Here is a 24125-nt window from a genome sequence, read left to right as displayed (position 1 = left end):
ATAAGGTCACTGATTCTGTGTGTGGGACATTTGGGTCCCGCAATTATTGGCCGTAATTTTAAATCATTTACAGGGGCTATTTTGACATAAGTAGAATTCAATGTTCGACATTTTTCTTGGATCTGTGCGCTCTTATGAACTTTAGGGAGGCCATAAAAATTACTTTCTTTCGATTCAAAATTAATTAAATAATCCTCTTCATTTTTATTAAAGCATTGAGAATGTGAATATACTGATCTTTTAAGATTAAGTAGTACAGATTTCTCCGAACTGTCTGAAAGCACATATATATAAAAATTCTCTGTTCAAGTATAACGTCCAAACCAGGGGTCCAGAAAATTTAAAATCCCAATCGGACATTTACATTTAGGCCACGCCCCCTTCAAATAGCGGACATTTGAGACTTTTCACACACATTACATGTTAACATATTCATAATATGATGAATTATGAATTGTTTCAATTTAAATTGTTTAATTCACCGGACAATTAATAACAAATAATATCATTTTAGATATACATGGAAAACATACGTTTGTTTCTGTTATAATAACGATCTGTTAACATAGTGAATGGTCTATTTAATATTCATGAGTTATATTCATGAGTCTGCTCAAGTGTACTTTCGCTTCTTGTCTGAAGTTAAGTATCGTAACATTGTGAGGATAATGATGTACATCGATGATGCAAGGTATTTATGTACAGTTGTAAACACCTTTCACGCAAATTAACAAGATGTTCTCAGTAATTAATCCTCGATTAATAAGTGTCAACTTCGTTTATTGCCTATTACAGTGATTGACCGATTGGACTATCATGTAGGTACGATGTATTTACAGCAATCAAAACAAACAAAGCTTGTCAGTGTAGATAATCTTCATTGTGTTGCAACTGCAGACAGAAACTGCTCAGTCCTAACTGTTGATCGTGTCCGGTCAAAATTTAAGAATGTCCGGACAATACTTTTTAAAATGTCCGGTAAGCAATATTTTAAACCGGACATTTGAGATTCCCAATTGGACATGTCCGGCGCATATGACGGTTTCCGGAGTCCTGGTCCAAACACCATAGCGAATAAGGGTGCTGGATATGTCAGGTTATCAGGTCGCACGGGATTTTAGTGGTGCTTGAACCATGATCACAGTTGTGATTTGGTGATGTATGGGATGTGTTTGGGTGAATGGTGTTTTTACTGGCTGGCTTTACTAGCAAGGTGATAACTTATGAAACAGCACTGATGGCGCGACAGTCAGTCATTGACATTCATGCAATTTCTATAGCAATTATTGCATGTATTGTCCAGTGTAACGCGTTTTTTCCGTGAACACTGATGGTGACAGAAGGGTATTTATCATAATAAAATTTACACACAATAATTGATAATCAAGAATATGTAGAATGTAGATGATTTTAAGTACAATAACAAAAGCTCACAAACAATGTCAAGCGAGCTGAAAACCTACAGGTCTAAGCAGGGGTCCGGAAAATTTAAAATCCCAATCGGACATTTACATTTATGCCACGCCCCCTTCAAACAGCGTGTTTTAGTACGACTTTTTACACACAAATTACAAGTTGTTACGTATTCATAATATGATGAATTATGAATTGTTTCCATTTAAATTGTTTAATTCACCGGACAATTAATAACAAATAATATCATTTTAGATATATATGGAAAACATACGTTTGTTTCTGTTATAATAACGATCTGTCAACGTTGTGAACGGTCTAATTAATATTCATGAGTCTGCTCAAGTGTACGCGTTGTAACATTTGGATCGAGACTATTATCCCATATTTGGTTATCACGTGACCTCACGGGAAAAGTTTGTTTTTTTAAACTAAAGATTATTTAAAAACAAGACAGATAATATAATCATAAATCCTAAACTATCGTTGATAGCAGTAGTTATTTGAATACTTTTTCATCTGTACTTAATTATTGACCATAAAAAAATTTGATATCGGTCGTCCGAGAAAGCAAAATGGCGGTCAATCAAGATTCAATATACGACTAGCTACTGAAAAAAATAAAATCTGCAAATCCTCGTTGTATGTCAACCAAGTGAAAGTCGTTAGCCACGACTTACAAAATGATCATTCAGACTTTGAGGGTTTGGCAGATCCGCTCGACTGATCTGCATCGGTCGACTGGCTGTCGTCACACTTTCGCTTCTTGTCTGAGGTTACGTATCGTAGCATTGTGAGGATAATGAGGTACATCGATGATGCAAGGTATTTATGTACAGTTGAAAACACATTTTACTCAAATCAACAAGATGTTCTCAGTAATAAATCCTCGATTAATCAGTGTCAACTCAGTTTATTGCCTATTACAGTGATTGACCGATTGGACTATCATTCTAGGTACGATGTATTTACAGCAATCAAAACAAACAAAGCTTGTCAGTGTTGATAATCTTCATTGCGTTACAACTGCAGACAGAAATTGCTCAGTCTTAACTGTTGATCATGTCCGGTCAAAATTTAAGAATGTCCGGACAGAAAAATTTAAATGTCCGGTAAGCAATATTTTAGACCGGACATTTGAGATTCTCAATCGGACATGTCCGGCGCATATGACGGTTTCCGGACCCCTGGGTCTAAGTTGATCCACTTACCTTGTTGTTACATGGAATAGCAATATCCACATATCTCAGTGGTGAGTCTGTATTGCACAGAGCAATGACAGGAATGTTGACATAGGAAGCTTCTGTGACTGGCTGATGATCGATACGTGGATCCGTTACAACCAAGAGGCGTGGTTCTCTGAATGCTGCCTGCATACAAAAGAAACCAAATGAAATCAATTTTCTGTGGATGAACAGATTTTGAAGAAAAACATTTTTGCAAGCAGGATCTAATCTTGAAATCACTTCAAAGAGCCCGATTCCAGGAGGACATATGCAAAATAAATTGTAATATTTCTAACATGTCGTTTGTTATAATAAACACTGCAGGACACAAACGAATTGCATATATTCACCAATCGTAATTTCATGTGTTTCTGCTTGAATATTTTCCATATTCATTCAAAAATTCTGTGTCAGAATGCTTGCAGACGGACGAACATCAAACATGAGCTTTGCCCAACCTCAGCATATTGCCATTCTAATATCAACAAGCGTATAGTTGACAAAGACATCTATATCCACCGCCCATTTTAACACGTTATGGTCCCAAACCAGGTAACTGACCCAACATTTCTCTTAGCCCATGTCAAAATAGCTGCAATGGAAATTCTAAAATAAACATTTCTAAAACTCCTTAATATCAAATGGCACTAGTTCAGTATGCGCTTTATATATAGACATGCAATGTTTGGCAAGGAAATATTTAACAGTTTATTTGTTATACTACTTAAGTAAACCAATCCTATATTAAAACTTAAATCCAACTTAATGTCATGGAAACAAACAATAAAAATTTCTAAAAGTGCTATATATCAAAAGGCACCAGTTTAGTATGTGCCTGGGAGACATGCAAAGTTTTGTAAGAAAGTATTTAAGGGTTTTTGAGTTACACTCTGGAAATGAACACCACTCCTGTAGAACCTAAGTCCAACTTGTTGCCATGGAAACTTTGTTGGGGCGGGGGATAAAGTTTACAGTTTATTGCTTCAGTTATACACCTTGGCAAACGCTAACGATCTTCTAAATCAACAATACTTCGACAAACCATTTTGGCAAAGTATTAAACCTGTTTGACATTGTATGACCGGTAGTAGATATATCAACATGCACATGCAAGTTTGTCAGTTTCTTTTTTTTGAACTTTTGTTGATGTAAGAATCATCCTTTGATGTTATGTTGAATATGAAGATATGATTCATGTAACTGAGGTATGCCGATTGTTTTCTCCTATAATAAATGTGTCTGACATAACATATCTACATACATAATCCATCAGCAATGATAACCATCTACAATGTGTGCTAAAATGGGTGAGACACAAAATGTTTTTCCAAATAACATTCATACTTTACCTGAATGTGATAAGATTAAGATAAAAATTAAGTTTAAATTATGATCCTATGAAAAAAATGATAAAGAAAATCTAGAGTGCATGCCACTTAAAGTGAAGTGTGTCAAGTTGACAATGGCCACGTGTGGTTGAGTGCCAAGGAATTTGACAATTTTTAAATTAGTTTCCACCAGGGGTCCGGAAAATTTAAAATCCCAATCGGACATTTACATTTATGCCACGCCCCCTTCAAACAGCGTGTTTTAGTACGACTTTTTACACACAAATTAAAAGTTGTTACGTATTCATAATATGATGAATTATGAATTGTTTCAATTTAAATTGCTTAATTCACCGGACAATTAATAACAAATAATATCATTTTAGATATATATGGAAAACATTCGTTTGTTTCTGTTATAATAACGATCTGTCAACGTTGTGAACGGTCTAATTAATATTCATGAGTCTGCTAGAGTGTACGCGTTGTAACATTTGGATCGAGACTATTATCCCATATTTGGTTATCACGTGACCTCACGGGAAAAGTGTTTTTTTTAAACTAAAGATTATTTAAAACAAGACAGATAATATAATCATAAATCCTAAACTATCGTTGATAGCAGTAGTTATTTGAATACTTTTTCATCTGTACTTAATTATTGACCATAAAATTTTTTTGTTATCGATCGTCACAGAAAGCAAAATGGCGGTCGATCAAGATTCAATATACGACTAGCTACTGAAAACAATAAAATCTGCAAATCCTCGTTGTATGTCAACCAAGTGAAAGTCGTTAGCCACGACTTACAAAATGATCATTCAGACTTTGAGGGTTTGGCAGATCCGCTCGACTGATCTGCATCGGTCGACTGGCTGTCGTCACGCTTTCGCTTCTTGACTGAGGTTACGTATCGTAGCATTGTGAGGATAATGAGGTACATCGATGATGCAAGGTATTTATGTACAGTTGTAAATACATTTTACTCAAATTAACAAGATGTTCTCAGTAATAAATGCTCGATTAATCAGTGTCAACTCAGTTTATTGCCTATTACAGTGATTGACCGATTGGACTATCATTCTAGGTACGATGTATTTACAGCAATCAAAACAAACAAAGCTTGTCAGTGTAGATAATCTTCATTGTGTTACAACTGCAGACAGAAATTGCTCAGTCCTAACTGTTGATCATGTCCGGTCAAAATTTAAGAATGTCCGGACAGAAAAATTTAAATGTCCGGTAAGCAATATTTTAGACCGGACATTTGAGATTCCCAATCGGACATGTCCGGCGCATATGACGGTTTCCGGACATTTAAATTTTTCATAGCAAGAAAATGTTGCAACACCTAAATCCCAATAACGTACACGATGACGGTCTTTCAGAGACAATAGATTGAGTTCTACAGCTATATTGCCTTTAATACGATTACATTGGACAGTCACTATAAATGTTTTACACCAAAAAAAATTGGGGTTGATTTCTGTTATTTTTGTGAAAGTGAGTGAGGGAGCGAGCGAGCTTAGTTAAAAAACAGTTTTGAACAATATTTACATCAGTTACATCATGTAGTCTCAGTTTAATGTGGGAGGAAAGCCGGAAGTGATGCAGATCTTCTGTTCTATTTTGGCATGTCATATTATCCAAACCTTGAACAGATAAAAAAAATGTTTTCGAGGTCATGTCAGTTGCAGAAATACGAATATTCGGGTTAATCTAACGTGTCATGTTATAAAATTTGAAGGAAACAATTAATGACATACAAATATTTATCAATCCTAATTTCAAGGGTTTGGGTTGAATATGAATGATATACGGAAATAAAAATCCCGCGTCACTTCTTGCTGTTTAAATATCAACAAAGTTTACATTGCCTTCACATTGTGCCTTGGCGAAAGTTGACGATATTCTCAATCGAAGAATGTTTCATTTGTCATTGTCCGTTTTATATGATGTGAGAAAAACACAATGAAGATCGTGAATTTGATAGCAATATTTCAGTAAGTGCAAAGGTCACCTTTGTCAGTCAGACAGGGGAAGTCTGCTGATAATTTTTCGTACCAACACAATTACAGCAAATTTTTAAATATTTTGCATTCAGAATAAACACAAATCACTTCATACAGAGCTCCAGATAAGCTTTTGGTGTTGTGGGTATTTTACACATGCATTTTATAATCATTGGGTATCAGTAATTCTATCTGGGTATTCAAATTTCTGTTACCCACTAGTTTTTACACATGTGGGTATTTAAGTTAAATATTTATAAACACTTTTCATCTAGTCCCTGAAAACTGGTGTCATCTGGGTTCTAGAGCTTTATAGGACTCAAAAATACCACAATACTTCCACAAGAACGTGTGATGGCAAATGATCATGATGTAATTGTCATCATGGAGTTTGGCAAGGTTTGACGGAATGTCCGTTTATAATCTCAAAATAAGTTCCTGATTTGCTAATCGAATACACAGGGCTCCTTCACAATATTTTGATGATACGCACAAGTTTTATTTTTGTAGCGTATCTGTAATTTCGTTGCATATTTGATATGCTTGGATTTGATTTTACTGCGTATTTCTGCATTTCTGATGCGTATTTTACGCAAATACGCAGCTTATCTGGAGCTCTGTATATAGTATCAATAATCATCACTAACATGAAATAACAATGTGACTTGACGATATAATTGGCACATTTCATCCGTTCGACCTTGCATGCTCCAGTGATGTGGAAATGGTAGATGAATGAACACGCCACATGCAAGTTTCTCCTTCGATGTTACATTGAATATCAAGGGATAGAATTCATGTATCTGCAAGGTCCATGCTGATGATTGTTTTCACTATACATGTAATAGTTGTGTCCCACGTAATATGTCAAAAGATATTGTCAATCTGCAATGGTCACCCTCCACAAAAGGTCCGCGAAAATAGGCGTGAAAAAGTGTGTTTCAAAATAGCATTCATCAAATGCCGAATATGATAGATATATGCATGTGCATGATGTATATATTAATAAGATACTACATACATATTTTAAGTGTTAGTTTCTAATTAAATGAGGAGTAGTTAAAGAATGTTTCCTTTTGCAATACATTTATCGATCCTAGCATGATTTTAGAACAATTTCACGTGGGAATTTAACATTTATTTCAGAAATATAAAGATTGTCATGATTGCATTTTGATAATAGATTTGTTAACATTTAACTATTTACAGCTGTTCAGAGCTAGTAAGTTATATGTTTACATTTAGTAGTTATTTTTCCTCAATGATTATGTGTATGGACACTAGATATTGGTCAGTGCATCAGCACAGTGTAACTGATCAAACTTCAATTATTATCTTTAGTTTAAACATTTTATTCAACAATTATCTTTTATGTGAATAAGTAGCTATTTGATGTCATTATCTAATTTTATTATTCCATGAAAACTTAATAAATAGAAATGAACATACACATACACAACTCATATGGACATTAATCTCTTGTGTATGAAGTGGTTTGTTCCCAAACAAAACAATTCTAAAATATAATTGTAATATGAATACGATACAGTAATTTCTTGTAACAGTACATGAGATTTTGTTTGTTTAATCACAAGAACCAGGGCAGCACTTAAGCTTATAAGTTAGCCCTATATTTATAAAAGAATGTTATCTATTGAAAAAGGAATAGGGTAGATAGACAATTCTTGCAGTTCTGTTGGAGAAAAGCACATGGAAATATCCTACCTTATGTATTTCTTTCTGGGCTCTCACCAATGAAATAATGTGTAATAGTCTGGCAGGACTTACCAGGTTTATTGCAGTATGCTCTCGTGTGTGACAGTGATGCTCATGCATGTCCCTAAACCATTGTGAAATGTGTTCAACAGGTATTGGTCTATCAGTCAATACGACGTACAAAAATTCAAAATAAATGCAGATCACCACCAGCTTTGGATTTGACATCCTTAATCATTTGATGGGTTTCTGATTATTCAGTCAGTATAGGTCCTCATCATATCCTATGTCTTAACCTTCTGGGTGGAGTGAAAAGAAATGTCCCTGTATACATGATTACCCTTGTCAGATGTACTTTATCCTGTCAGCCACACACCTATCTTCCCGAGGCAAGAGAGTTAACTGACTGTAAAAGTCCAGTTTCCACCCTTGACGAACTAGGCTGGTATTATGGAGTTACATTTTGGCAGGACTAACGAGTCTAAGCATAGTCCAATCAAAATCGCGCACCGAAATCGAAATCCGGTTCATAAACTGTCTTGCAGATTTTGGTCGATTGCAGGATTTGCAAAGCATGTGCACCGCCAACTCATTGTCAACAGATATTTTCTTAATCTTTTCATGCTTTTAATCAAAGTGCTCACGTGATTTGATGCATTTCGCGATGTAAGACCCGTTTTATCACAATATAGATCTTGATTATCGATCAGATCGTCCTGACTCTGCGCCACCATTTTGTTTGAAGCAAACAAGTGATACGAGAGGTTGAATCTGGCTGGTCCATAGGAGAGGCTTAGAAGGGATATAACCGGTAATAGCCACTGGTGGCGCTACGATCGAGCCCAGGAATTCCAGTCTAGTTCGGCAAGGGTGGAAACTGGACTTTTAAAGTCAGTTAACTCTCTTGCCTCAGGAAGATGCCACACACCCTGATTTTATGTCACCTTATGTGGTTTATTTTCTCATACATGTACCGTATATGACCATGGAAAAGCTGACCCCGTAGATAAGCCGAGGTGTTAACTTGACCATTGAAATACGAAAGAAAATGATATGACCCGCAGATAAGCCGAACCAGGAAGTGAAAGGCAAAAAACAATGCCAAGTTGAACTGCAAGACATGTGCCGACTCTCGCAGATATTCAAAAAATATAAGAGTGAAATCGTTGTAAAAATTTTGAAAAAGTCATTATTATTTCTAATAAAAATTTAACAAACCAGTCATCCACTTTCATAATGTGGGAAGCTGTTTCTCTTGGGGTTTTTCAAAATCTCATAATGATCGTTATATGTTGCCATCAACAACGAAGCGCCATTTTGTGAATCGGTGTATATAGAATTATGAACCTGTGGGAAAATATATCAGTTTGAATTCAGCATCGTAAGCATGGCGTTTTCGTTTCAAACTCATGATGAGAATGTCAGTCAGTGTAAATATACCAACTTTTATAACCCCCTTTATACCACTATTGTATGTTAATCCAATTGAATTAAATAAACTATGAACACATTGAATGACCATCCCTTACTCACAGGCTTCTCCAGTTTATTAAACTAATCTCTCGAAAACAAAAGAATTAAGCCCCTACTCCCAACATGATCGCTAAGCACCCACAACTTGAAAATGTTTGTGTAAACAACAAGACAATACCCATCGGCCCGTTATTATCGGTGCTCATTTCCTTATGTACCGTGTTGCTTTTTAAACAACAGGAAGCAATCACAGTGGTCACCGTTTGTGACGTCACAGAAAACAGCTGATCACATGTTTTTGCAAATGGCGAACAAAATAACTCGCCGTTACAGTTGTTTATTTGCCTCTTTCAATGAAGGTAGCCACTTGTTCACTATCAATTTATGAACTTTGCAAAACTTACGTAATAGCTAATGGCGATATCATCTGTGGATTATATATCATAGCTGTGAATTACATATATTGTTACATGTTAAGATTGTGGAGTTTATGAAGAACGATAAAACTTTGAACATTCAATTGAAAACTTATTATCGGAAGTAGTAACATGCATAACATTTTTTTAATAATGATAACATTGGTGTATAATAATAATTTATTCGTGGCAACTTCCAAACTTTCGGGAAGTTGTAATCTATCAAACCGTCATTTAGGCGATGTTTCTGACAGATCACGATCTGAAAAATACTATCATGAAAATATCCCGTGGATAAGCCGACCCCTTTCTACAGAATCTTTTTTTCTGGTCCTCAAAATTCGGCTTATACGCGGTCATATACGGTACTGCTGCAACCTGTTTTCTCTTCTATGTAGACAGTATCCAACTTCATCAGCTGGTGTGTGTTATAGAGACCTTTCCATCATGAAACAAGAATTGCCCCAAAATAGTTGTATTTGTAATAAACAAAAAAATTCATTTGTAATTTCTTGAATAATCGTAGGTTAAATGCTTGAAATTTTCAGTATCAAAATATTTGTAAAAAATCTTTATAAGGAGTTTTCTTTGATAGACCAACATCAAACCATCTAACAAGTTAGATAAAATTATAACTTTAAAAGCCCTCATTTTTTAGGTGTTGCTACTCTTCAGATTTTTTCCCCCCTACTTTTAGAACAAAACGGAAGCTGTCTACCCGAGTTTGGTCCCGTAAACAAATACTTGTTTCAAAATGTGAAAAGGAATTCCACAAATGAGAAATATTTTTTTATCCAATCGTTCCACAAAATCCAGTCAATGTGCTTTTTGTGCATAACATCTCTTGTGAGGTTGGTTGAGTTGTTGTTTAACGCTGCACTCAGCAATATTCCAGCTATATGAGGGCGGTCTGTTAATAATCGAGTCTGGACCAGACAATCCAGTGATTGACATCATGAGCATCGATCCACGCAATTGGGATCGATGACATGTATCAACCAAGTCAGCGAGCCTGATCACCCGATCCCGTTAGTCGCCTTTTACGACAAGCATAGTCACCTTTTACGGCAAGTATGGGTTGCTGAAGACCTATTCTACCCCGGAATCTTCACGGGTCTCTTGTGAGGTTATATACCCAAACCAGTATATAAGCTTTTGTACCCAGAATAATTTGGTATTACAGTTTTGTAGTTTCAAAGATACACATTACTTTTTGTTTGAAAAAGTTAATTTATTATCACTTTCCTGTCAAAACACTACAATTAAATTACGGTTTACCAATTTACTGGCCTCTTCTTCAGTGAATTTATTAATTTACTTTCTTATCTGATCACCTTCAATGGGCGATCTTTTTGTTCCAAAGGGCAATAACTCTCCTTTTGAAATGATATAAGCGACGGTCCAAACTGTCGCTTTCGGTCTGGTTCTTGGATCAATGCGCGCTGCGACAACTACTGACATGTAGAGACGGAGCCAAGCTAAAGAGTGGTCCTGTTGCACCTTCGTTCAAAAACGGTCGTTTACAACTGAATATTTTTAACTAGCACATATTTCGTAGTGATTATTAGTTTATAATATCAACATTTGTTGAGTCTTCAACTACAAGACGAATTGTCACTCTGGAATATAGCAGGAAAAATGTCATGAAAAATGGTATATTGCCACGGTATTTTCTACGTCAGTAAACAGCGAGGCATTCTGTCAGTCTGGGCTTACATATTGCATCGATGAAATAATGCAAACTCATTTTATTTATCAACCTTTGTGTTATTTCCCACAACAATTCAAGCATTCAAATCACAACAAATACTACCATGGACTTCAATTTAATAAAATTAGTGATACGCCAACATTTGCAGCACACAGACATCTTTGACAGGCCTTTACCAATGATCTATATAGTAAGTTTACATCCGTGCCTTTACAAATAATTCAAGAAGAAATAACGTTCAATATAATAAAACAACTGATTTTAAATGTTACTTTTTATATCAAAATTAAAGTTGCATCTGAATATTTAAATTTATATTATCTTTTTAGAAATAGGCCAAATGAACATCTATCATGCATCTATTAAGCACTCAGTTACTCAGTTGCAATATACATACCTCTCATCATACTTTGAAATAAGAATTTTACCCATATTATTCTGCCCCTTGTAACATGTGTCCCACCATTAAGCGCTTTGAGTCATCACAGGTGTTAATTCATTCATCCATCATTTCTTACAGAATTCTGATACTCATGCTCTTAAAATAGTAGTAAATTACAGAGATTTGACCCAACAAACAACAAATCATACAAGCTACCCCACAAAATGTGTATGATGCATAAATAGATCTAAATCAGTTTTATCTTCTTGTTTTAGTAACATAATATTTATTTTAATGTTGACAAATTATTTCCCATACAAACCTACACACTACCCTACTGTATCTAAGTATCCTGATTTTCATTCAACAGTACTTCAAGACACCTGTAGTATTAAGTATATTTTGTTGATATTATTATCATCTAGCAAATATGAATTTAGAAAGTTTATCATCAGATGTTCTGATGGTTAAATAAATGCAAATTGAACCCCACAGTCATTCCATGTAGATAAATGGATTTATTTGTGTTATTTGTTTTTGAATATAACAGATTATACTTTAATATGTTACAGTCAGTGTCTATAATCAGGCCCAATATGTATTTTTAATAAAAAAAATCATGCATATTGACTGATTCACTCAAGCAAGGTATATATTCTTTCTTAAATTTTCATTAATTTATTATTGCCTGAAAAATAGGACCGGATTTTAGACAGACTGGCTTAAATGAATTAGACTGTATAATTTAATCTCCTCAATTTAATTTGGATCTATTTTGATCTTATCAAGATCAAAGTAACTTATGTAAGAAATTAAAAATGTTTTCACAATGAATTGATTGATTCTCCAAACCTGAAAGAATACCAGAGTCCTTTTTTTATGTTACTTATCTTTATTGGCATAATATTCAGTTCAGAAACAGATGACTGCTAAAAAGTCATGCATGTGTAATCAAATACTAGTACACATGCACAAGTGTGCCAAGATATTAAATAAAATAAGAGTCATTGTGCAATGCAGATATCTTTTGGTGTGAAGAGAAAAAAGAATAACATTAATAATTTGTTTATGTTGGAATTTGAAACATCAGATTAGAACAAGGAAACATAAAAAGAAAGGCCTAATGAAGTTAAGAATCAGTTTTAACTGTGTCACAATCATATGATTATTGTCAATGCACACTGGATGTAGACACTGCAATGTTAATACACAATCAACATTATAGAGATTGGCAATTAGTATGAATATATTGTTTTATTTTATAAAAATTGTAGTTGGTACAAATACTCTTGAATATGTATTTTAACTGAAATATATAGGGTCCTCTGTGTCTGAAATCTTTCTTCCTACTTTGTAAAATTCAAAAAAGGCCCAAATAATATATATCTTTCATTGATCATATTGAAATATGATCATGGTAGTATTTGGCAACAAACAGCCACGGTTCATACATAAAATCCTTTTCTACAACATGCACCAATTAACCCTTAAATATCAAAACAGATTTCAGTTATTTCCATTTCTTTTATTTTGAACATTGTATCCTGATATCTAGTTGATGACGTAATTTTACAGTGCCTGTTACGCTTACAATTTCTTGAGAACATTTCCCATTGCTCTCTGTTATATATCTGACAAATACTTTCATGTGTTGCTGTCAATATTCACAACATTGAGGCAACGGGCAACGTTGCATGAGACCTTCACATTTCGCGTACCGTATCTCCTCACAGCTGTACTTACTGAAATGCATGCATATGATGTAGCCTGCTCGGCGATGCTACAACATAGATATAGGAGGAACGTATACAAAATCTACTTAATTTTTAAAAGTGTGATATTCATACATCAAGGGCAACACTTTAGTACCGATTGCAAAACGTCAACAAAGCGACCTGGGATGAACGATCAGGTGATCTCATCGCATCGCTTCGAACGCCTATATAGGGGTTAACTATACAATATAATCAGTCGTGGTCATCCCTGATGTATCATTAAATCAAAGAACATTTGTTTCCGGACATGGCAATAGATAAATAATTTTTTAGGCGAAAAGATATACTGTCCACACACAAGCGTGACCGTTGCCGACAGAGGTGAAGGTTATACTAGTTAACTGTCTATAGGCGTCATGGTAACGTGTAGTGCTCGTATCGCGCATACCACATGTGCCGTCAGTTTAAGGTTGGACCGTCCGGGTCAGCGCACCTAGCAGGTTAGTGAAGGGAAGATAAATTGAAAAAGATCGCCCATTTGAGTTGTGCCAATGTGGACCGACTTCACTCAAGGACATCGTACATTAAGGTTAGAACTTGATTACCGTATTTGATGTAATAAGCACCCAGGGCGCTCTCAAAATTAGAAATAGGGGGCTCTTATTAGAATATAATTTTGAGTTGAAAGATCGTAAATTTCGTGGTTTATGCTGACAGCCTGAAATGTTTCTATACGACAGATATATTTTTCCAGGATTTAATTGCCCATAATTAAGGGTGCATATAACATACGAGTGCGTATTATACACAAATAAATAAGCCTTGTGTAAATCAATCAATTGGAAGAGGTGCTAATTGAGATTGTTCACTAGCCAATACATTAACAAATATCGCCGTGGGCGCTTATTACGTTGAATACGGTAAGTGTTTTATCATAGTGTTCGGCTCATTGTTTGCAATAAACATAAAAAATTAAATATAATCAAACAGATTTAGTTACGTTTTCTTGGGTACAAAATCACCAAGTACTTTGGGTACAATTGTGTTTTGGGTACAAAATCACTTTCATCCAGTCGACATATACCTACTTTCATCTGTTCTGAAGATTGGGGAGGAGGAGTAAACGTTTGAAAAATAATCCTTAATATTTAAATTGTCCTTGCAATGACAGTCCAATAACAATATTATGGTATTATTAAAGCATATCAATATGTTATACATGTTGTTTACCGCCGTTGCCATGATCGTACAAGTTCCATCCAGACAATTCAGATTGTTTTTGTATATAATTTTTTTTAATTCTTTAGAAATTAAGGAACTTGAGTGTTTTCTTTACGTCAGCAAACAAAAAAGTATGATTGATTATGAAAAATGATAAAATTATTTAGAAAATATACGACTGCATGCCACTCAACGTGAAGTGCCAAAAGTCAACAGACGTTTCTGGTAGTTGTGTGCTGAGAAATTTGGCTGTTACTTTCTTAACTTGCGATTTTTTCTTTTTAAGGTAAATAAACTACTTAAAGTTTTGATATTTTGCAAGCTGAGCATTTATTCATAACTCACCTAACTTACACAAAGAATACTTTTTAAACAGTTATTGCGAGTTTCATTTGGGGGTGTCCTTCGACTTTGTGCCCGTCGACTAGATTCAACATAAGCGTGGAGAGCTTTGAGTTAAAACATACATAAAAATATTACAGAAAAGAATTTTGATGCATTGATCCGAAAAAGTTGTAACTTAAAACTATTTTTTTTACTACAAATAATATATTCCATGTCGGATTATTTTAATATCAGGTTTTAATAAATATATTCAAATTATTAAACATAGCCAGGGTTGTGCGGTAGCACTTTGGTATATTCTCGCCTTTTTATGCATGGAACAATTTGACCAGTACCGTCATACAACAAATATGACTCATCAGTCAAAGTATGGCAGTTATGATATATGTATCCATTCTCTGTCAACTAAGGTTCGTTTCAAGACGTCCATAGCGTAATATGATCGTGGTTGTTGAGAATAGTGAGTTGGTACTGTCACTGTATTGGTAAAGCAGACCTTATGGGTTAACAGTTGTAAGTTGTAAATATCCAAGGGAAACAAGATTTCGCCGAAATCAATGTTTACTTTAACAAAATATTGAATAAAATTAACAAGAGTCATCAGAAAGATGACATATACCCCGAGCAGCTGTCTGTAAAGTAACAACTAGTAAATGTGCAATTCTCTATGTAATGAGTCAACAGTTGAATGTTCTTTAAGAAGCATACATTGTTTACCAACTGAATGGTTTTCGAATTCTGGCCCGGAAACGAACCCGTTCTCCAATGGAGTCTAGGTCCAACTTCTTTCCATAAAAATTAGTAAAAAAATAATATCAAAAGGCACCACTTCAGTATGTGCCTGATAGCTTTGCCAAGTTTCGATCAAAAACACTGAATGGTTTTGGAATTCTGCCCTGGAAACGAACCCCATCCCCAATTGAGTCTATGTCCAACTTCATTCCATAAAAATTTACAAAAAATAAAAATTAGAAAAATCCCAAAATATCAAAAGGCACCACTTTAGTATGTGCCCGATAGCTATGCCAAGTTTCGATCAAATACACTGAATGGTTTTGGAATTCTGCCCTGGAAACGAACCCCATCCCCAATTGAGTCTATGTCCAACTTCATTCCATAAAAATTTACAAAAAATAAAAAATTAGAAAAATCCCAAAATATCAAAAGGCACCACTTCAGTATGTGCCTGATAGATTTGCCAAGTTTCGATCAAATACACAGAATGGTTTTGGAATTCTGCCCCGGGAAAAGGAAATGATTATGAGTGGACAGACTTGCTGATCACTATATCAATTTTAGTAACAGGAGGGATATTATGTATATTAAGAAGGGATCTAGGCCATTTTTTCACTTAACTTGGAACAAATTGCAACAGAATTTATTTTACCATAATGCATTTCTACAAGGTCCCGAAAACAACATACTAAAAGTCCCAAGCAATCCCAGTTCGGGAAATATGTCTAATTTGCATAATCCAATATGGCCACCAATTATCAATATATCTTGCATATGTCAGATGAGGGTCAATGTTTTGATGAAAAAATGCATGTGTTGTCTTGCAAAATATCCGTGTTATGTTTCTAAAAAGGTATTCATAACAAATGAACGTTTTCGATTGACAAATCTGTAAAAATTCAAGATGGCCGCCAAGTTTCTTAAATGTGTGGTTACACTGTTGAATCGATCATCTCTAAAACAGTGTGCTACGACTTATATGCATATAACTTGGCACACTAACTCACTAAAGTATAGTTAACACTTTTAGATAAGAAATTCGTCACCAGAGCCCCTGGTGGCCCAACATTCCAAGATGGCCGCCAAGAGTTTAATGGCTAGACATAGAATGTCAAGACACTGTTGGTCTCTGATGACATATTTGAGTGATTTGAAGTTCTACATTGGGGTAAACAGACCCAAGGATATATGTAGAATACTCAATCATTTGAATAAATCCAATATGACCACGAAATATCAGTATGTATCTCCTAAATGACATATTTTGGCGAGTTTAGATATCAATGTTGATTGTTATTGTCTGAATCTACTTATTAACATGACAATAAAGGCTATAACAAGTTTGGTTTTCATTCCTGTAAATACTTGTTGGAAACAAGGTTGACCTATATGAGGTCCTCTCAGAATTTACCCCAAACCAGTTGTTTCACAAGAAGTCGATGAGTTATCTCCCTTGTAGTTCATTTGCTGAAATTCAATATAACCACCAAATACCAATATCTGAATATAAATCTGAAACTTCATATCCACTGCGCATTCCGTCACTTGATTGTGTGATCCATGAACATTATTACGTGATGAACAGCGAAAACAATGTCACAGTGAATGCTGCAGCTTGACGTTGCAGGGTCATTATATACATGTACCTCGAAAGTCTGGTAACTTTTTATTGGTACGGCTTGTACCATGGTATTCCCTGTACACAACATTGCAAGTGAGACCATATTTCCGACAAGTGCATCTTCGCGTGTTACAGTCTTTCTTTGAAATTACAGCAGATAATATCAAGGAGTGCTGAAGGTGCTGCAGTCTGATCTGACTGTTTTGATAAGCAACGTCCATCTGTCCTCTGCCATCCCCGCTCAAATGGATTCACATTGGACCCTTTCCACTCCTTTATCTGGTAGTTGACATGGGGGATGTGGTATCTTGCGACTGCAGAGGTTGCTGGCAGAGTTTATGGCTCTGCATGTGATCAATTATTAGCCACCTTCTCCCAAAAATCGCTTGTATGATAAGCTATGCAGTCCTTCCACCTTATATCCGCCATATAAAGACATATGTTCACCTGCTTCGGTGATGACTTTTTCATCCCCAGTTTCCCTGTTTGGCTGAAATGTTTAGCCTGATGGCAGAACAAGGCATCATTCATGATTTTCTTCACTGCTAGACCCTTTCCTAAGCCACACAGTCGAGAAGTGGTGCCAAAAATTGCATGTAAAAAGAGCACATGCTCACATACATCACTGCCCAGCAGCCGCTTTGATTGATCATGCACCAAATCCTGCTCCTTCTTGAAGCTTGCTTGGGTTCTGGTGCCAGAAACGTTATGTGCTTCCTTTTCAACAGTGTCTGTTTTTCTTGCAGATGTGACAGCGTCTTGTTTTGCCAGCTTCTCCAGTTTGTCACCCAGATAGGCAATAAAACGCCGTTTGATTTTTGCTTTGTTCAAGAATTCCTCCTACGATCTAATGACCATTTCCCCCGTGAAATAGTCTGTCTTACCAGAACAGGCCCCTGTTCTTCTCATGTGTGAGGCATCATTCATTGAAAGCCATGAAGCCATTGGCCATACAAGACAAAGTTAGCAGCATATTTCTGCACAACATATAGATGGTATATACACTGTAGTTCAAATACGTGATATAACGTAGAACCTCTTGGTCGGGGTAGCCCATGAAGTATAGCACTAGCATCAAGAATGTACTGGACATTTCCAGGTTCTTGTTGTTTAACTTAGAGGGTTTTCCAGATAGCATCAGCAAGGGTTGCCTTCCTGGCCTGCAGATAATTCAAACAATGCTGGCGGGTGACTACAGAGTTCTTACTTGAACAGTGCTGGTAGTTCAAGTAAGAACAGTACTGTAGTGGAGTGACAGTTTATTTCACAGGAAATGGTCATTCGATCGAAGAAGGAAGCATTCATGAACAACACAAAAAACAAACAGCACTTTATTGCACGTCTGGGTGACTAACTGGATATATCTGGTGCACTTCTGTACATACATAACAGGCGAACATTAACTTGTGCCTTTATGTGATGTTAGGAGGAAGGACTGGACAGCTTAAGGCACAAGTGATTTTGTGAGAAGGTGACAAAGAACCTACCACATGTAAGTCACCAACACTGCCGCCATTGCAACCTCTGTAGCCACAGCCCATCATGTCCTCTACCAGATAATGGAGTGGAAAGGATTCAATATGAATCCATCAGGGTGGGGATGACACAGGATAGATGGATGTTGCTTACTAATACAGACAGATCAGCCTGCAACACTATCAGCAGTCCTGGACATCATCTGCTGTAATTGCAAATGTGACTGTAAAACAAGAGTGAGTGAGTGAGTTGGGTTTAACGCCGCTTTTAACAGTATTCCAGTTATATCGCGGCGTGTCAGCTTGATGTGGGAGGAAAGCCCAAAGTGATGCAGGTCTTAAACGTTTACCACTTCGGTGAAATCCACGAGTACAGGTATCGTGCTGACAAACCTAGAAACATAATCGGGGCGAACCGGGATTCGAACCCACAATCATAGGTTTCTGGCACGACCAAAGGACGCAACTCTGCACAGCGAATCGCGGCGCCTTAGACGACTGGGCCACCCATACCCCCCTGTAAAACGAGAACAAGCACTTACCAGAAATATGGTCTCATTTATGTGTTGTGTGCGGGGAATGCCGTTGTACAAGCTGATGATGTTCATGAATCACACAATCATGTAACGGAAAGAGCAGTGGATCAAACGTTTTCAGATTTATATTCAAATATTGGTATTTGGTGGCTGCAATGGATTTCCACAGATGAACTACAAGGGAGATAACTCATCGATTCTAGTGAAACAACTGGTTTGGGGTAAATTCTGAGAGGACTTCAAATAGGTCATCCTTGTTTCCATCAAGTATTTACAGGAATGAAAACCAAACTTGTTATAGCCTTTATTGTCATGCTAATAAGTAGATTCAGACAATAACAATCAACATTGATATCTAAATTCGCCAAAACATGTCATTTAGGAGATACATATTGATATTTCGTGGTCATATTGGATTTATTCAAATGATTGAGTATTCTACATATATCCTTGGGTCTGTTTACCCCAATGTAGAACTTCAAATCACTCAAATATGTCATCAGAGACCAACAGTGTCTTGACATTCTATGTCTAGCCATTAAACTCTTGGCGGCCATCTTGGAATGTTGGGCCACCAGGGGCTCTGGTGACGAATTTCTTATCTAAAAGTGTTAACTATACTTTAGTGAGTTAGTGTGCCAAGTTATATGCATATAAGTCGTAGCACACTGTTTTAGAGATGATCGATTCAACAGTGTAACCACACATTTAAGAAACTTGGCGGCCATCTTGAATTTTTGCAGATTTGTCAAATGTCGAAAATGTTCATTTGTTGTGAATATCTTTTTAGAAACATAATATGGATATTTCGCAATACAACACGGTTTTTTTCATCAAAGCATTGACCCTCATCTGACATATGCAAGATATATTGATAATTGGTGGCCATATTGGATTATGCAAATTAGACATATTTCCCGAACTGGGATTGCTTGGGACTTTTAGTATGTTGTTTTCGGGACCTTGTAGAAATGCACTGTGGTAAAATAAATTCTGTTGCAATTTGTTCCAAGTGAAACCTTATTTTGCCTGGACTATTAATGTGATTGTTTCACTTTCACACACAGTTTAAATCATACAATTTGTTAAGCCTTTCGAGAAATGTACGTAGGTTTGAGTCCACATTTCACATACATGGCACCCTGAGTAATTTGTGGGTATTTTAATAGACATTGTATGGACTGCAGGGAAAATAAAGTCATTTGTTCTTTTAATTCCAGATTTTCATGGCTCTCTCGCCTGCGGAAAAGATATAGAAGGAAACGTGATCAAGATCTGGAAAGTTACCTCGATAGAAGTACAGAAATTTGTCACCATAACATTTGAGATAGATGCATAATATATAAAAAGTTGATCTTGTTTTTGTTGTAGGCTCAGTATCAACATAAACACAAAATGAAAACTTGTATTAATTGCTTTTCCATTTCTAGATGTTTTGGCCCTAAGGGCCTTGTTCCACAGAGCGATCTTAGCAGTAAGATGATCGTAACTTCCATACTTAAACATAGGCTTACGACAGTTGTAGCGCTAAGATGGCTTTGTGGAATGGGTCCCTGGTTACTTTCTGTCCTTGCTGTTACCATATTGTCCCGCCTGTTCCACAGTTCAAAAGCTATACGCAAATTGAATTTAACATTGTGTGCTGTACTTGTGTCCTTGTGTCGTAGTACAAACTGGGTCAGAAAAAATATTTGTAATGATAAAGTCTAAATATCTAACACCTAGTTCAGGAGTATGATAAATCATAATTAAAACTTAAGTGGCCTGTACCATGTTTATATAAGATATATCACATAGGACAATGAAGGACAATGAAGAACAAGGCGCGGTTTATTTCACAATAAAACACTGACATTTTCTGGATACTCGAACATACGCTCGCAACTTGATAACGTCGAATATTGGAGAGGGAAATGTCCAGTGAGTTGTTCACCATAAAAGTTGCTGGGCAGCGCAGATAAAGGCAGTGGCCGAACAATTGCATCCAAATGTAGGTTCTTTGGTTGGTTTGTTGCTTAACGCCGCACTCAGCAATATTCCAGCTATATAATGGCAGTCCGTAAATAATCAAGTCTGGACAGACAATCCAGTGATAGAAATCATGAGCATTGATCCATGCAATTGGGATATGATTGGTTGTTTAACGCCGCACTCAGCAATATTGAGTGAGTGAGTGAGTTTGGTTTAACGCCGCTTTTAACAGTATTCCAGTTATATCGCGGCGTGTCAGCTTAATGTGGGAGAAAGCCCGAAGTGATGCAGGTCTCAGACGTTTACCACTTCGGTGAAACCCACGAGCACGGGTATGGTGCTGACAAACCTAGAAACATAATCGGGGCGAACCGGGATTCAAACCCATAATCATAGGTTTCTGGCATGCCCAAGGGACGCAACTCTGCACAGCGAATCGCGGCGCCTTAGACGACTGGGCCACCCGTGCCCCCTCAGCAATATTGAGTTTGATGACATGCATCATGCACCTGATCCCGTTTGTCGCCTTTTATGGCAAGCATGGGTTGCTGAAGACCTGAAGATCTTCAAGGGCATCCAAATGCAGGAGAGATATGACAATCAGTATTGGGAGAAAAGGTACAGATGATCAACATTAGGATTTTAGAATATGCTGAAAATACCAAACAACCCCCCAACACGGTTCATAAATGGACTTGTCTGACAGTCACATTGTCGAGGTTGGATTCTATCCAGGGAGTCATTATAAAAAAACCACTGGTAAATATTTTTAAAGCTTGTATTTGTAATTAACATCCATAAAAAAATAATGTTGATATCTCGTAAGAAACAAAAATGTAGTCGATTTGATGTAGTTTTCGAATGGCACAAAATATGTTATTTTCCAAAATACTGCATCCCCTAAAGGGGTTGCACATCATGTTTGGGTGCTTCTGTCTATATTTCAAACATATTTTCTCAGAACAGATCTGACACACTAGTCCTGATATATATTTATCTACATCCACTGAAAATACATGACCAAATATTCTATATCATATGCTAAAAACAAATTGAAAATAAATAAACTACAAATTTTAAAGTGTTAAAATGCAGGGGTAGAATCTAACATTTATAATTCACTAGCCCTTAGAATGATAACATATAGCAAAACCCCTAAAAATGGCAATTTTTTTTACTAGTTCTTATGATACCTTAATTATTGGGCAGTTTGGCAAGGGCTACAGGACTAGTGACAATTTCTAATGCTGAGGGTTCTGTAAATAATCAAGTCTGGACCAGAAAATCCAGTGATTGACATCATGAGCTTCGATCCTTGCAATTGGGATATGATGACATGCATCAACCAAGTCAGCAAGTCTGACTACCTGATCGCGTAAGTCGCCTCTTACAACAAGCATAGTCTTTTACGGAAAGCACGGGTTGCTGAACTATTCTACCCTGGATCTTCACGGGACCCACACCATATGACAACTAGAACAATTGCAAACCAATCCTTCATAAAACTCACTTTAGATTTAAGTGTTTATAGTATATGTAATGAGAAACACAAAATCAACACTAAATTTGGACTACATTACATTATTGTGTTGTATTTGCATTGTACTTATTCTGCCTACAATGCATTGCACAAGACAAAATAAACAATTGAAGCTGCTATTTAGCTCTATTTTTTTACCGACCGTGTTTTAGCAATATTCCAGCAATACCACAGCAGGGGACACAAGAAATGGGATTCACACATTGTACCCATGTCGGGAATCGAACCCATGTCTTTTGCGTGACGAGCGAACACTTTAACCACTAGGCTACCAGACTGCCCCTGATGCAGAAAATGTGTGCTGATGAATAAACTGCGGTCAGTAAGAGCTCCATACAGTTTCCCAGTATGTTCCAGTTGTGTATTTTGTTGTGCACAGGAAGCCTTTGGTCCAGGACCAATCTACTCTTGTCTGTTTTTTTTCACCACTAAACACTATGGAAGAGAAAAGAACTATGATCCACAATGCTAATTGTACCTGGATTTGGTTTGTGAAGGTTCCTGGAGTGAAACGGCCAGCAATTGGAGTAGCACCAGTTGCAGAGGCAAATTTCAGAACAGCTCTCTGTCCATATGGTCGTGCTGAAATTACGCACACATCTGCTGGATTCTCTATTGCAGCAATAGCTCGAGCAGCAAGAAGCATCTTCTCCCATGTTTTCTTCAAGTTGATTATATATACACCTAAATTGAAAGCATATTTAACATGAATCACAATACTTGGCTTATTCAGAATAATATTAAATGAATTTAGATAATTATATTAGTATACTTATCCTGACAACACATTGCAATCTTTCTGGAATTTGATCCTAGAACAGTGAAACCCAAAATGTGTCTCTTACACCTCTGGGGCGGTCCCTGGTCTTGTGTCAGGATAAGTTTTGTTTGTTGTTCAACTCTGCACTCACAATATTCTAGCTATATGACAGAGGCCTGTAAATAATCAAGTCTTGACCAGACAATCCAGTGATTGACATCATGAGCATCAATTCATGTAATTGGGATACGATGACATGTATCAACAGCTCAGCGAGCCTGACCACCCGATCCCATTAGTTGCCTCTTATGACAAGCAGGTTTGTCTTTTACAACAAGTAGAGGTTGCTGAAGACCCATTCTGCCCTGGATCTTTACGTGTCGTCAAAGTAAGTATACTAATATCATGAATATATCCAATTGTATGTAGATTATGTCTTATACTAACAACACAGGGCAATACTTATCCCACAGATGGGGGCAGGTCTGTAACTAGCAGTATTGGTAACCACCAGGATTAAATCTGGATC

At 36.4% G+C, this 24125-nt stretch overlaps 1 protein-coding gene across 1 annotated transcript in view; it reads right to left on the bottom strand.

The window, feature by feature from the left end:
• LOC139468146 (small ribosomal subunit protein uS2-like) overlaps positions 1-24125 on the bottom strand; it is a 93822-nt gene that overhangs the window by 12536 nt on the left and 57161 nt on the right. The window contains exons 3-4 of the mRNA XM_071249921.1: positions 23315-23520; positions 2625-2783 (exon numbers count right to left, since the gene is read on the bottom strand). Of these exons, the coding sequence (XP_071106022.1) occupies positions 2625-2783; positions 23315-23520 (365 nt within the window). The remainder of the gene's footprint in view (positions 1-2624; positions 2784-23314; positions 23521-24125) is intronic.

The sequence above is a fragment of the Haliotis cracherodii genome, unplaced genomic scaffold (assembly GCF_022045235.1).
Source record: "Haliotis cracherodii isolate W230 unplaced genomic scaffold, xgHalCrac1.p SCAF_2, whole genome shotgun sequence".
NCBI classification, from domain to species: domain Eukaryota; kingdom Metazoa; phylum Mollusca; class Gastropoda; order Lepetellida; family Haliotidae; genus Haliotis; species Haliotis cracherodii.
This window is presented reverse-complemented; position numbering and strand designations above follow the sequence as displayed.